General features: G+C 42.2%; 1 protein-coding gene across 1 annotated transcript; it reads right to left on the bottom strand.

Annotated features, from left to right (window-relative positions):
- Positions 1 to 394: 394 nt before the first annotated feature.
- SPRTN (SprT-like N-terminal domain) lies at positions 395 to 12,332 on the bottom strand. Its single transcript, XM_004578539.3, has 5 exons — positions 11,989 to 12,332; positions 10,854 to 10,953; positions 6,988 to 7,116; positions 2,145 to 2,412; positions 395 to 1,229 (listed from the first exon to the last, which is right to left on the bottom strand). Exons 1-5 carry the CDS (start codon positions 12,186 to 12,188, stop codon positions 475 to 477), a joined length of 1,452 nt encoding a protein of 483 aa, XP_004578596.2. The 5' UTR covers positions 12,189 to 12,332; the 3' UTR covers positions 395 to 474.
- Between the last annotated feature and the right edge of the window lie 48 nt (positions 12,333 to 12,380).

Genomic DNA, 12,380 nt, shown 5'->3' with positions numbered 1-12,380 from the left:
AAAATTCTTTAAAACACAGAACATGGATTTACTGTTCAGATTTTGTAAAAGTGAAAGGCAGAGACCAAACACTTGAGTACCCTAAAACAAACACAAAAGTTTCTACTCTGGATTGTATTTTCTAAGTCTGACACTAGAAAGATTAAATCAATTCAGGCAAAGAGTCTTCATGTAATAAATGCCCCAAATTCACCAAATATCTGATGGGATTCTTCACATGAATATTTAGCATATAAATAAAAACATTCAAAAGAATTACACAGAACAAACTGGGCTGTATACAGTATATAAAAGGCAAGAGTGACTATAGCGCCTTGAGAAAAGAGATTTTTAATTATAGTGTCATAGTTCTATATAAGATAGAACATTTTATATTGAAAATGTAAACTAGATGACAGCCTGCAATCTAAGTCTTAACCAGAAATTATGGGCGGCTGACACTGCTCGTGTGAGGTCATGCTGATGGTGAGAGACTCATTTGTCAACTTTAACTCTAATGCTATCATTTTCAAGGCACCAGTCCAAGTGTTCATTAATTTCAGAATTCAAAACTGCATTATGACAAACTGGACAATTCACTATTTCGCTCTGACTGGACAGAGTACTGAAGCTTTGAGTTGTGGTTGTAGGAGATGAACTACACTTTGGATCATTGCTACCACTTTGTATTTTCTTTTTCTTGATAAAAAAATTGTTAAAAGCAGTCTTGTCTTCTAGCCTGGGACGTTTATTTGAGAATTTCTCTTCAGGTCTGCTCACAACCTGGGTTGCAGTAACAGATGTTTCCTCCAGTGCTTTTGAAGAATTTCTTGGAGGTTGATTAGAAGCTGCAGCCCATCTCTGTGAATCACAGGGGCCTGAGATTTTGGTGGTATCACCAGCCGTAAAGCACTTCACTGGAGATCCATTCTCACTTCTGAAAGCTTTTGGGTTTGCAACTGATACTCTAGAAAAGTAGTTGCTTAAAACACTTTGGTGGTTGGCATTAGGAACAGGAGAAACTAGATGAGTTTTTTTATTTGAACTGCTCCGTTCGTATTTCACCTCAACTTCAGAGTTTAGTCCTGGGGCATCTCCTGAATGGCCTTTACTTGTAAGGTCTCGGGCTGTACTCGTGGCTTCAGAGGAGGCTGATTTTGCAGATGAGGCCAAGCTACCTGTTTTCCCTAGGACATACCCTTTCCCACTGAACGGGATTAACTGCTGTGCCTCACCTCTACCACGTTTCTCTGCAAAAGAAGCAAATGAGATTATTTCCTCAAGTTAAAATGAAGCAGTCACAAATACATACTTAATGGATAGTTTATGCAAAATGAATAGTTTATTCTAATTTCAGCTATAGAATAATTAGCAGTTAACAGTAAAATGACAATTTTCAAAAGTCAACATACATAGAAATAAAAATATTACAAGCTCTGAGATTCAGGAAACATAGAAGATTAAAAAAAACCAAGTCTCTCACTTAGATATAGAATTCCAGAGTAAAGTAAGGCACAGCTTGGGACACCCACATCCCACATCCATGTGCCTGGGCCCAAGTCCCAGCTCCAACCCTGCTCTCAGCTTCCTGTGTGCACCCAGGATGGAGCAGGTGATGCTCCAAGTACTGCGGTCCCTTATCACCTACACTGCACACCAAACCAAGGTCCAGCCTCTTGGCTCTGCCCTGGCGCAGCCCCAACTGCCGAGAAATCTCCATCTGCCTTTCTAATAAGTAGAAATAATTTAAAACCCTATAGTGCTCATGGCTCAATTAACTAAATCCTCCACCTTCAAGCACCTGGATCCCACCTGGTTCACATCTGGCTGCTCCACTTCCCATTCAGCGCTGCTTTTGGCCTGGGAAAGCAGTCAAGGACGGCCCAAAGCCTTGGGACCCTGCACCAGGGTGGGAGAACCAGAAGAGGCTCCTGGCTTTGGATTGGCTCAGCTCTAGCCACTGCAGCCACTTGGGGAGTGAACCAACAGATGGAAGATCTTTCTTCTCTCTGTAAATCTGCCTTTCCAACAAAAATAAAGAAACCTTTCAAAAAAAAATCTATTAGGAATAATCTGTAAACTTACCTTAATATTTGTTCTCATACCATAGTGATTATTTACATTGTAGCTCTGGTCATGGAAAAGTTAGAAAAATATAAAAATACCTTTATTCTCCCCTGCTGATTCCAGGTGCTGTCCTAGTTTCATCTTTCCCTTGCCTTTTCTTGCGTAGTTCTCTGGCTCCTTGATTTTTATATAAGTGCCTCCACAGGTTTTCTGGTGTTTGGCCCACCAATAGTCATGGGCAGAGGGCGCCCTGTTAGTAGCACGTTTGACATAGCCATAGTATGGTTTCTCATACTGACACGGCCCATTGCAGCGCCACCAATGCTGCCGATACTCATCCACCTCATCATAAAAAGTATGGTATACCTGAGTTGAGAGAAGAATTTTATTATTCCGTGAGTATACAAATTATCAATTTAAGGAAGTATTTCAGAGCTTGCTGAGCAGTTCTAATATGGGGAAAACAGTAGCTACGGTTTCATTCCAAAAATCATCTTAAGGGGAAATAACAGCACTTTTAAAACTTAACTGGGCCAAAACCAAACCAAAAAAAAAATGAAAAACTATGGGATTAGAAGACAATAGTTTTAGAAACAAAACCCATGAAAACCTTCTATAAGTGCCGAAAATTTCTGAAACCAAATGTTTAAAAAAGATCACCTATTAAGACTTACTACATATAACAACATAATAAGAATCATCCTCACTGACACATTGAAATTTTCCATTTAAGTAACATCAGCAAAAGGTTCAGAAGGCTTTCTGTCACCTTCAGGGTCACATTGGAGTTGTTCAGAGGTGTGTATCTCCACCAGTTGAAAAGTTCTCCAGAATGTAAATGTTTTCATTTTTGTGTCCCTTGTGGCTAATATAACAAAACTACAGTGCCTGGCACACTGAAGGTGTTTAGTAGGCATTTGCTGAATGAATGAAAAGTGTCACTCATTGAGTTAAATGAAAAATTCTTTGCAAGTGTGCTTTTCAGTCCTTAATCAAGATGCTGTTCAGCAGATGACATTTCACGTAGAATCTAGACAGAAAGCAGACAGAAGATCTACTTGAGGAGGGTTAGTTCTTCCAGCACAGACACAGTGAGTACAGCAGAGCATCACATCAAAACTTCTACTCCTAGGGTGGGCATCTAACCTACAAGTCAAGTTGCCACCTCCCTCTGCAAAGCCAACTTCCTGCTCATGCACACCTTGGCAGGCAGCAGGTAGAAGCCACTCACATGGGAGATGTGGACTGTGGTCCAGTCCCCACCATAAGCCTGGCTATTGCAGGTGCTTAGGTAATGAGTCCTTCTTCCTCTAAAATAATTTCCTAAAATACTGTTAATCCTAAATACGTATATGTACTTTTTTTCTCCTGTCTCTTCAGTAGAACATTACTATTTGTACAAGACTAAGAAGTTTCCATGTGTAAGACATTTACCTTTCTAATAAATTCAGTTATGGGAAAAAATGCTACATTTTCTGTAACTTCATAGATTTTTAAAAAAGATATATTTTACTTGGAAAGTCAGAGTTACAGAAAAAGAGGGAGACACAGAGATCTTCCATCCATTGGTTCACTCCCCAAATGGATGCATCTTTAACAGCTGGGCAAGTCCAAAACCAGAAACCAGGAGCTTCAAACAGGTCTCCCACGTGGGTGCAGGTTCCCAAGGACTTGGGCCATTCTCTGCTGCTTTCCCAGGCAAAAAGTAGGGAGCTGGATCGGGAAGTGGAGCAGCCAGGACATATGGGATTCCGGCACTGGCACACAGAGGATTAGCCTACTATACCATCATGCTGGTCCCCTTAGATAGTTTTATATTCACTATTTCTCGTTAATAAGCAAGAATATAACTTTATTTGGCAAGTAGGCAAATACCACAACTAATTTTAGATGCAGAAGGGACTGGAACATAGGTGTTGGGGCAAAGAGGTATGTTGGACCCTAACCTTTCCATTATGTTCAGAATTTATCACTTAATACTTGGTTAGCAAAGGCAAAGAATTGGATCTGGTTTTCTTCCAATTCCTATGATTCCTACTGCCTGGGAATATGATTTCTAACAATGCAGTCACTAAACTAAAATACAGTTCTACAGTGTCAAAGTAGATTCCTGTTGAGTTTAACAGGATGTTAACCTGTAGAAGCAAGGGTTGGTCCCTCTGCAAGAACCTCTACTAAATAAAAACAAATGGCCGGGCTCGGCAGTGTGGCCTAGTGGCTAAGGTGCTCGCCTTGATCCCATATGGCTGCTGGTTCTAATCCCGGCAGCTCCACTTCCTCTCTGTCTCTCCTCTCAGTATATCTGACTTTGTAATAAAAATGGAATAAATCTTTAAAAAATAAATAAAAATGGATTAAATCTTTAAAAAAAAAAAAAAAAAAAAAAAAAACAAATGGCCAAGAGAAAAGAATGTATCTTCTTCCAGTTGAACAACAGGAAGTACAGCAGAGATTCTCTCATGGGGGTATTTCCAAAAGAATACAGAGAAAAACGGGACTTGAGATTTTTTTGCTGGAAAAATAATTTGGAACTACATATATTTTTTCATAATATACATTTATTCCATCAACTTTTCTCAAGTACACTTATACACACACAAGCTAATATAGATTTAACGTTTTTCAATGTCAGCCATTTTCCTGATTTTGAAGTAATTCTGTAACCAATAACTAAACTAGGTTTTTAGAAAAACAAAAACCAGCCCCAGCGCAATGGCTCAGTAGCTAAATTCTCAGCTTGCACATGCAGAGATACCAAATGGATGCCAGTTCTTGTCCCAGCTACTCCACTTCCCATCCAGCTCCTGTTTGTGGCCCAGGAAAGCAGTGGAGGATGGCTCAAAGCCCTGGGACCCTGCACCCTACATGGGAGACCCAGGAAAAGCTCCTGGTTCCTGGCTTCGGACTGCTTCAGTCCTGGTGGTTGTGGCCATCTGGGAAGTGAATCAGTGGATGGAAGATCTTTCTGTCTTCCCCTTCTCTGTAAATCTGCCTTTCCAATAAAAATGAATAAAACTTTTAAATAGGGCCCAGCAGCTAAATCTTTGCCTTGGACATGCTGGAATCCCATATGGGCACCAGTTTGTGTCCCAGCTACTCCACTTCCCATCCAGCTCCCTGCTTGTAGCCTGGGAAGGCAGCAGAGGATGGACCAAGTGCTTTGGTCCCTGCACCCACGTGGGAGACCCAGAAGCTCCTGGCCTCAGAACATGCTAGCTCCAGCTGTTTTGGAGTCACAGCACTGCTAAGAGGATTGGAAAGAAGTTACATCCCACCGGAAAGATGAAAACACTGTGATATGAATCAGAGGGAAGAGCACCCTTTAGGCATAGGATACACAGGAGGAAGGCAGGGAGGTAAGAATTTCAGTTAAACAGAAATGCAGAACACAACAGGAGGATTGGGGTTAGGGAGGAGAAAGAGAACAATATGATTAGTCAACAAAACACAATAGACAACTAATATTTAATCAGTTCTGAAACTGTTCTATCATGTCCGGCCTGTGTTTTTCTCCTCCAGTTTGTTATCCTCACAAGACCCTGATACACAGGTACTCACTCGCCTTATACCACTTGCCAAGCAAGTAAAGTGATACCAAGGTTAATCATCAGTGGAGTCAACATTTAAACTCCAGCAGTCTGATGGCTCATGCTATTTTGATTGTAAGCTTTGCCACCTGCTACAAAACTATGCAGAAATATGAATCAAAAAGACTTTTGATGAAGACAATGGCATACAAACTAGTAGCAGAATACAGGACGGATTAAAAGAAGCTACAATATCTGAACTATAAATTTAAAGATTATTTCAACAGTCCAGAGGAAAGGTGATACCGGCCTGAAATAGTTATATATAAAACATTGACACAGGGCAGCTTTTTGGTCTAGGAGTAAACTCACTGGTTTAAACATGGGCATTCCATATCAGACACAGTCAGCTCCTGTATGTGGCTGCTAAGCTCCCTATAGAGCAGACTCTGCTGCCTGGAGGCAGTGGTGATAGCTTAACTGGACTTCCATCCCTTCCCCCCAGCTGGGAAAACTTGGGTTGTTTCTGTCTCTGGCTTGACCCTGTCCTGGCTATTATAGGTATCTAGAGAATAAATTAATTTTTAAAAATGCTGACCCCAAAGAGTTCAGAGGTCTCAGCTGACTCTGCTGCCATTCTATTACGTGAGTTGACACAAAACACTTCATTTCTTTTGTAGGACTCTCATTTACCACTGAAAACCTTTAAAACGATAATACTTGTTTCCAACTAAATGAAATCTGTTTGAGAGTAATCCCATGTCTACAGTAACACAATTCACAATAGCGAAACTATAAAGTCAACCCAGATGCCCATATACACTATGGAATACTACTCAGCCACAAAAAGGCATGAAATATTATTGTTTGCAATAAAATGGACCCAGTTATAAACCATTATGCTTGGTAAACTAGCCAGTCCCAAAAAGATAATTTTTTTCCTAATCTGTGGTAACTAATATAGAGTCGAAAAATGTAACCTACAGGCGTTGACATTCCAGGGTTTGATTACTGTATACAGCCTTTGTTTATACAACCAAAAATCAGCAGTTATTTTTTTTTTATTTTGCTATTATTTTCTAATTATCAGGTATTGATATTTACCTAATGAAGTGTTAAAATCTATGAGTGCAAAATGAGATGAAAGTACGCTATCGTAAAAGCCAGGAAAGAAAATAAGGAAGGAGGAAGACAGGTGTGAAATACACTCAGGAGGGTTGGAGGGTGAGAATTAGTAAGCTCCTGAATCTGTAATGAAATGTGCTCTCTTTATATAAATAAAAACAAAAGAAAAAACAAAAACCAAAAAGCCAAAAAAACAATATTTACTTCTTCCTATTTCTGTATTTTTAATTCTTAGCAGCTACTGAATTTATCAAGACTAACTACCATAAACACATGGGGCTTTACATACTGATATATTGGCTCCAGTCAGGTGGTTGATGCGATTCATATGTTTGCAAAATTCTGGACCATGTCCTTCCCGGTCTTTATCATTATTAGTAACAAATAAATAGGCATGTATCATTTCATGCAAGAGGGTCTGAAACAGAAACAATCAAAATAATTTGTTAAGGAACATTTTGATCACAGGTTTTTTTCAAACTGACAAAAAGTTATGAACCATCTTTTCAGAAAAGTTATATAAGCACAGATTCAGAGATTTGCATAAAATATCTGAAATTTTGGAGTTCCCAGGTTAAGAACTCCTTTGTCAGGTCAATGTGGTGGCTCGAAAGGCTAATCCCCCTCCTCCTGCACCACTGGCATCCCATAGGGCACTGGTTCAGATCTTGGCTGTTCTACTTACAATCTAGCTACCTGCGAATGTCCTAAAAAAACCAATAGAAAATGGCCCAAGTGTTTGGGTCTGTCTCCTACATGGAAGGCCTGGAGGGACTGCAGCCATCTGCAGAGTGGATCACAAATGCAAGATGTCTCTCCTCGCTCTGTAATTTTGACTTTCAAGATAGATAGATAGATAAATAAATAAATAAATAAATGAATGAATGTATGTTAACACCGAGAGAGAGAGAGAGAGAGAGACACAGAGCAAGCGAGCCCAACACATTGGCTCAACTGGCTAAATCCTCCCTTTGCAAGTGCCGGGTCCCAAATGGACAGACACGGGTTCATGTTCCAGCTGCTCTACTTCCCATCAAGCTCCCTGATTGTGGCCTGGGAAACAGCAGTAGAGGATAGACCAAAGCCTTGGGACCTTACACCCAAGTGGGAGACCTGAAAGAGGCTCCTGACTTCGGAGGGGCTTGGCTCTGGCCATTGAGGCCTTTTGGGGAGTGAACCAATGGATGGAGGATCTTTCTCTCTGGTTCTCCTTCTCTCTATGGATCTGCCTTTCCAATAAAAATAAATAAATCTTTAAAAAAGAAAGAAAAAGATATTGGAGCTGATGTTGTCACACAGAAATAAGGGTAAGTTACTTCCTATAACACTGGCATCCCACATCTGAGTGCTAGTTCAGCTCCCAGCTGATCCATTTCTTATCCAACTCCTTGCAAATGCACCTGCGAAGCAGTGAAAGTTGGGCTGAACCACCAGGATGCTGTTACCAACCTGGGAGACCCGATAGAGTGCTGGCTGAGACCACTGTGGCTATTTGGGGACTGAACCAGCAAGTGGAAGAGCTCTCAAACTTTCCTTCTCTTTCTGCCTTTGAATAAGTTAAAAAAAAAAAAAAAGCACTAAATAATGTACACAATATTGTATAATGTAAACAATATTGTGTGGTAGGAAGGGAATAATAAGTGGGATGCTGAAGACACAAAGGGACAAGCATAGAACAAGATTTTGTAGTTTTAGTGTTTCAAACCATGTAAAATTTTAAGCAATAAAACCTATTGCTCATTTTATACCAAGGATAGAAAAGCTTATACTCAAAAAATTTAAGTAGCATTTAATATCATTGAGGTGCTTTACAAATATACTTTAAAAAAATTGAAAATCATAAAGATCTTCAAAAACATACCTTTTTAAAATCTTTCATAATTTCTAAAGCATAATTCCCATTAAAGGAACTAGACTTGGCCATTGTACATTTCAAACCTCCCAACATTCTAAAATAATGAGAAATAATTTTCTCATAAAAGAAAAAAATTTTTAGGCTGCTAATTTTGAGGTCAACTAAACACATCTTGAAAATTATACATGACACCACACAAAGCATTTCTATGCTTAGACACCAACCATTTTTCACACTGCTCGACTCAAGGTTCTATACAACAATCCCAACACACTTCTTTTCCAGTACTGCTCTATCTGGTCAGAAGCAACTACTCTGGTCCTAAACATGCCTGACTTCACTTTCTTCACAATCTCCCTGCTGCCGACAGCAACCCACTCTCTCTCCTTGTCCATAGTCCAGTCTGTCCTCTCAGGGCCAGCTCTCCAGATCACTGGGCAGCAGTGAGGAGGCTAAGAGACACAGCAGAGAGGAGTGGTTTACAGCCAGGACATTGCAGCCTAAAACAAGAATCTATTATCCATTAAGCACGAGATGTGGGAAAAGCTCTTACTTGCTCTCTGGGAAAGGCTACAATTAATCCAGTCCAAAGTCCGGCACACAAAAAGAGCTCACTAAAGAATGGTAGTTGTGGTGGCAGAACTAATAAAATCTGTATTTATTTATTTTAAAGATTTATTTGTTGTTATTACAAAGTCAGATATACAGACAGGAGGAGAGATACACAGGAAGATCTTCCATCCAATGATTCACTCCCCAAGTGAGCCGCAATGGCCGGTGCTATGCCGATCCAGAGCCAGGAGCCAGGAACTTCCTCCAGGTCTCCCACGCGGATGCAGGGTCCCAACGCCTTGGGCCGTCCTCGACTGCTTTCCCAGGCCACAAGCAGGGAGCTGGATGGGAAGTGGAGCTGCCGGGATTAGAACCAGCGCCCATATTGGATCGGTGCCCATATTGGATCGCGTTCAAGGCGAGGACTTTAGCCTCTAGGCCACGCCGCTGGGCTCAAAATCTGTATTTATAAAGCTTTTCTTGACTGACCTCTTTTCCTCCTGAATCCCATTCATTACAATTCAATTAACTGCTTTACAGAGCAGTTTCTTCCTTTTTTCCTATCCAAGTTGATACTGATAGCTTTCTGATAACAATCCCTTGACAACAATGCCACCCATTTCCATCTTTCTCTCATGTAGAATTTAAAAACAAAAGTGTCCCTGTGCTTACTCTTTCATATAAATATGTATTAATTATGCAGCTTGTCTTCCAACCAGGCCTCCTTATAAGGCTGATTTGGTTATTATACTTCTGTTTTTTTTAAATTTGTTTTACATGTACTAATTTTTCTGCTTATTTTACTGAGTTACTAAAATGGTGGCATTAACATCTGCAGCTGCTACTGGATTATTTCTTTTTACATCTGCAAATGTACGTTTCAAATAACTTAAAGCTGTATCATTACTTTCAAAATCATGGTTTTTTAATCTGATGCATTTTTTAAAATTGATTTTAAAGGGCCTGGCTCGAAAGTGTAATGGTTGGGGTCCTCACCTTGAACGCGCCAGGATCCCATATGGGCGCCGGTTCTAATATCGGCAGCTCCACTTCCCATCCAGCTCCCTGTTTGTGGCCTGGGAAAGCAGTTGAGGACAGAGCCAAATTTTGAACCTGAGCACTCTCCTCTGGGCTGTGGGCATGTCAACCAGGGCTGCCAGGCCAAGCATCTGTCCTTTCCAGCACCAGTTATCGAAAACACTTTCCAGGCCCAGCACAATGGCTCAGTGGCTAAAATCCTCACTTTGCATGCTGGGATCCTATATGGGTACCAGTTTGTGTCCTGCCTGCTCCACCCACTTCCCATCCAGCTCCCTGCTTGTGGCCTGGGAAAGCAGAGGATGACAGCCCAAGTCCTTGGGACCCTGCATCCACGTTGGAGACCCAAAAAAAGCTCCCGACTTGTGGCTTTGGATCAGCTCAGCTCTGGTGGTTGTGGCCATCCATCACTAACCAATGGATGGAAGATCTTTCTGTTTCTCCTTCTCTCTGTAAATCTGCCTTTCTAATAAAATAAATAAATCTTTTTTAAAAAATGGAGATATAACAACAAAGATCAATGAGCTAGAATATAGCTAACAGCTTTTCTCAACTATGAAGCACTGTGAAAATAGCAGAACTATTCATCCTGCAGTTCAAGTTTATTCTGTGGGAAAAACAATTTGTTGTTGTAAAAGTTAATTCACAGCAATCTACATCAATGGTAAGAATCTGTAAATGACTAAGAATCAGGCTAAGTCAAACAATACCTCTACAAGATCCTTTCTTGGTCTCAACTTTAAAAGGGGTTCACTAAGACGGATAGTACACATTCCACCGTTTCCTTCATAGCTGCACGTCCCAGCACACCTGGAAAGAACCACAGGAGAAACGGAATATCATACACAAACAGGAGTTAACACCACAGGATCTCGGGGTGCCAATCTGGAAAGGACACCCCCTTTGTCAGCACATACTTGTATTTCAAGATTGGGGGCCCACCCGAACGTCAGCGGCAGCTCAAACAGCAACCCTGTTCCCCACAAGCTACGATCAGATTTGGTGATCAATGCGCACATTTTCAGAAGGAGATGCGTATTTTAAACACGATTTTGTATCATATCCTAATCTTTTTATGGACTATGTGTATCATTTCCAAAACCCCCGTGGGAGGCAGACATTGGGGCACAGCCAGCGAAGCCGTGATTCGGTAGCCAGCTGCCCAATGCCTGGTTCCAGGCCAGCTCCTTGGGAGACAGCAGTTGATGGGTCCAGCAGCCAAGGTGGAGTCAAGATCAAGTTCCTGTTTCCTGCACTTAATCTGACCTACCTCGCCTTTGGTGGATATTTAGGGAGATAACCAGCAAACACAAGATCTCTTTGTCTCTTCCACCTATCACTCAATCAATAAATTAAAGGTGGGGGGGCAAAAATGTAACTGAATCCTGACTGGAATAGCACACAGGAACAGATTTTCAACTCAAATCAGGACTTCTCAAACTTAATGTGTACAACGGGGATCCTTCCAGAAGCGTCTCTGAGTCAAGAAACACGGAGGATCAACTCTCTCCCCATTCTAACATCAGCCGAATGCCAAGCGGTGTCTTCCCAGCTAGGCCCACACACGCCCTGCGGAGGTTTCTCGGCATCCTCACAACTGTTAGGGAAGTTGTACTTGTTTCTCCTTCTCGGGTCCTACAGCCCTAACACAGGCAAATCAGGAAAGCGTTACTCTCGAGTGTAAGGGCATTTGAAGTCTCCCACCATAACAGTGGGAGTGAGACACACAGCTTTTTCTCAGGTCAAATACATCCAGGGAGGGGCTGCCACTTCAAAGCCCACCCCTCCCCGGGCCGGGCGGGCCAGAGCAGCTCCGCGTCGCGCTCCCGGGGGCTCGGGACTCACAGGGTCATCCGCACGCTCCACTTGACCTCCACGGCCTCGAGCCGGCCCCAGAAGAACTGGTCGTTGAACTGCACAAACAGCGCCTGCAGGTCCGGCGTGGGGTCCACCAGCTCCCAGGACGCGTCCACCAGCGACGCGGGCTCCGGGTCGCACGCCCACTCCTCCTGAAGGCGCAGCGCCAACAGCAGGTCCTCATCCATCCCTGCCACGATCCCAGCCGCGGCTCGCCGGCGTCAGGAGGACTCCCCGAGTTCCGCAGCCACAACGCTCCGGCCGCTTCAAACACCCCAAAATAACCGGTTCTCGCGCCGCTCTCGGACCCGAGCTCGCGAGAACTCAGGGAGCCAAGCTGAGTTTGCCCGGAGCGCAGCCAGCAAGATTCCAGGGTGTAA

This window comes from Ochotona princeps, chromosome 10 (assembly GCF_030435755.1).
Source record: "Ochotona princeps isolate mOchPri1 chromosome 10, mOchPri1.hap1, whole genome shotgun sequence".
Classification (NCBI taxonomy): domain Eukaryota; kingdom Metazoa; phylum Chordata; class Mammalia; order Lagomorpha; family Ochotonidae; genus Ochotona; species Ochotona princeps.
Note: the sequence above shows the minus strand (reverse complement) of the source record. Positions and strands in the feature narration are given on the sequence as shown.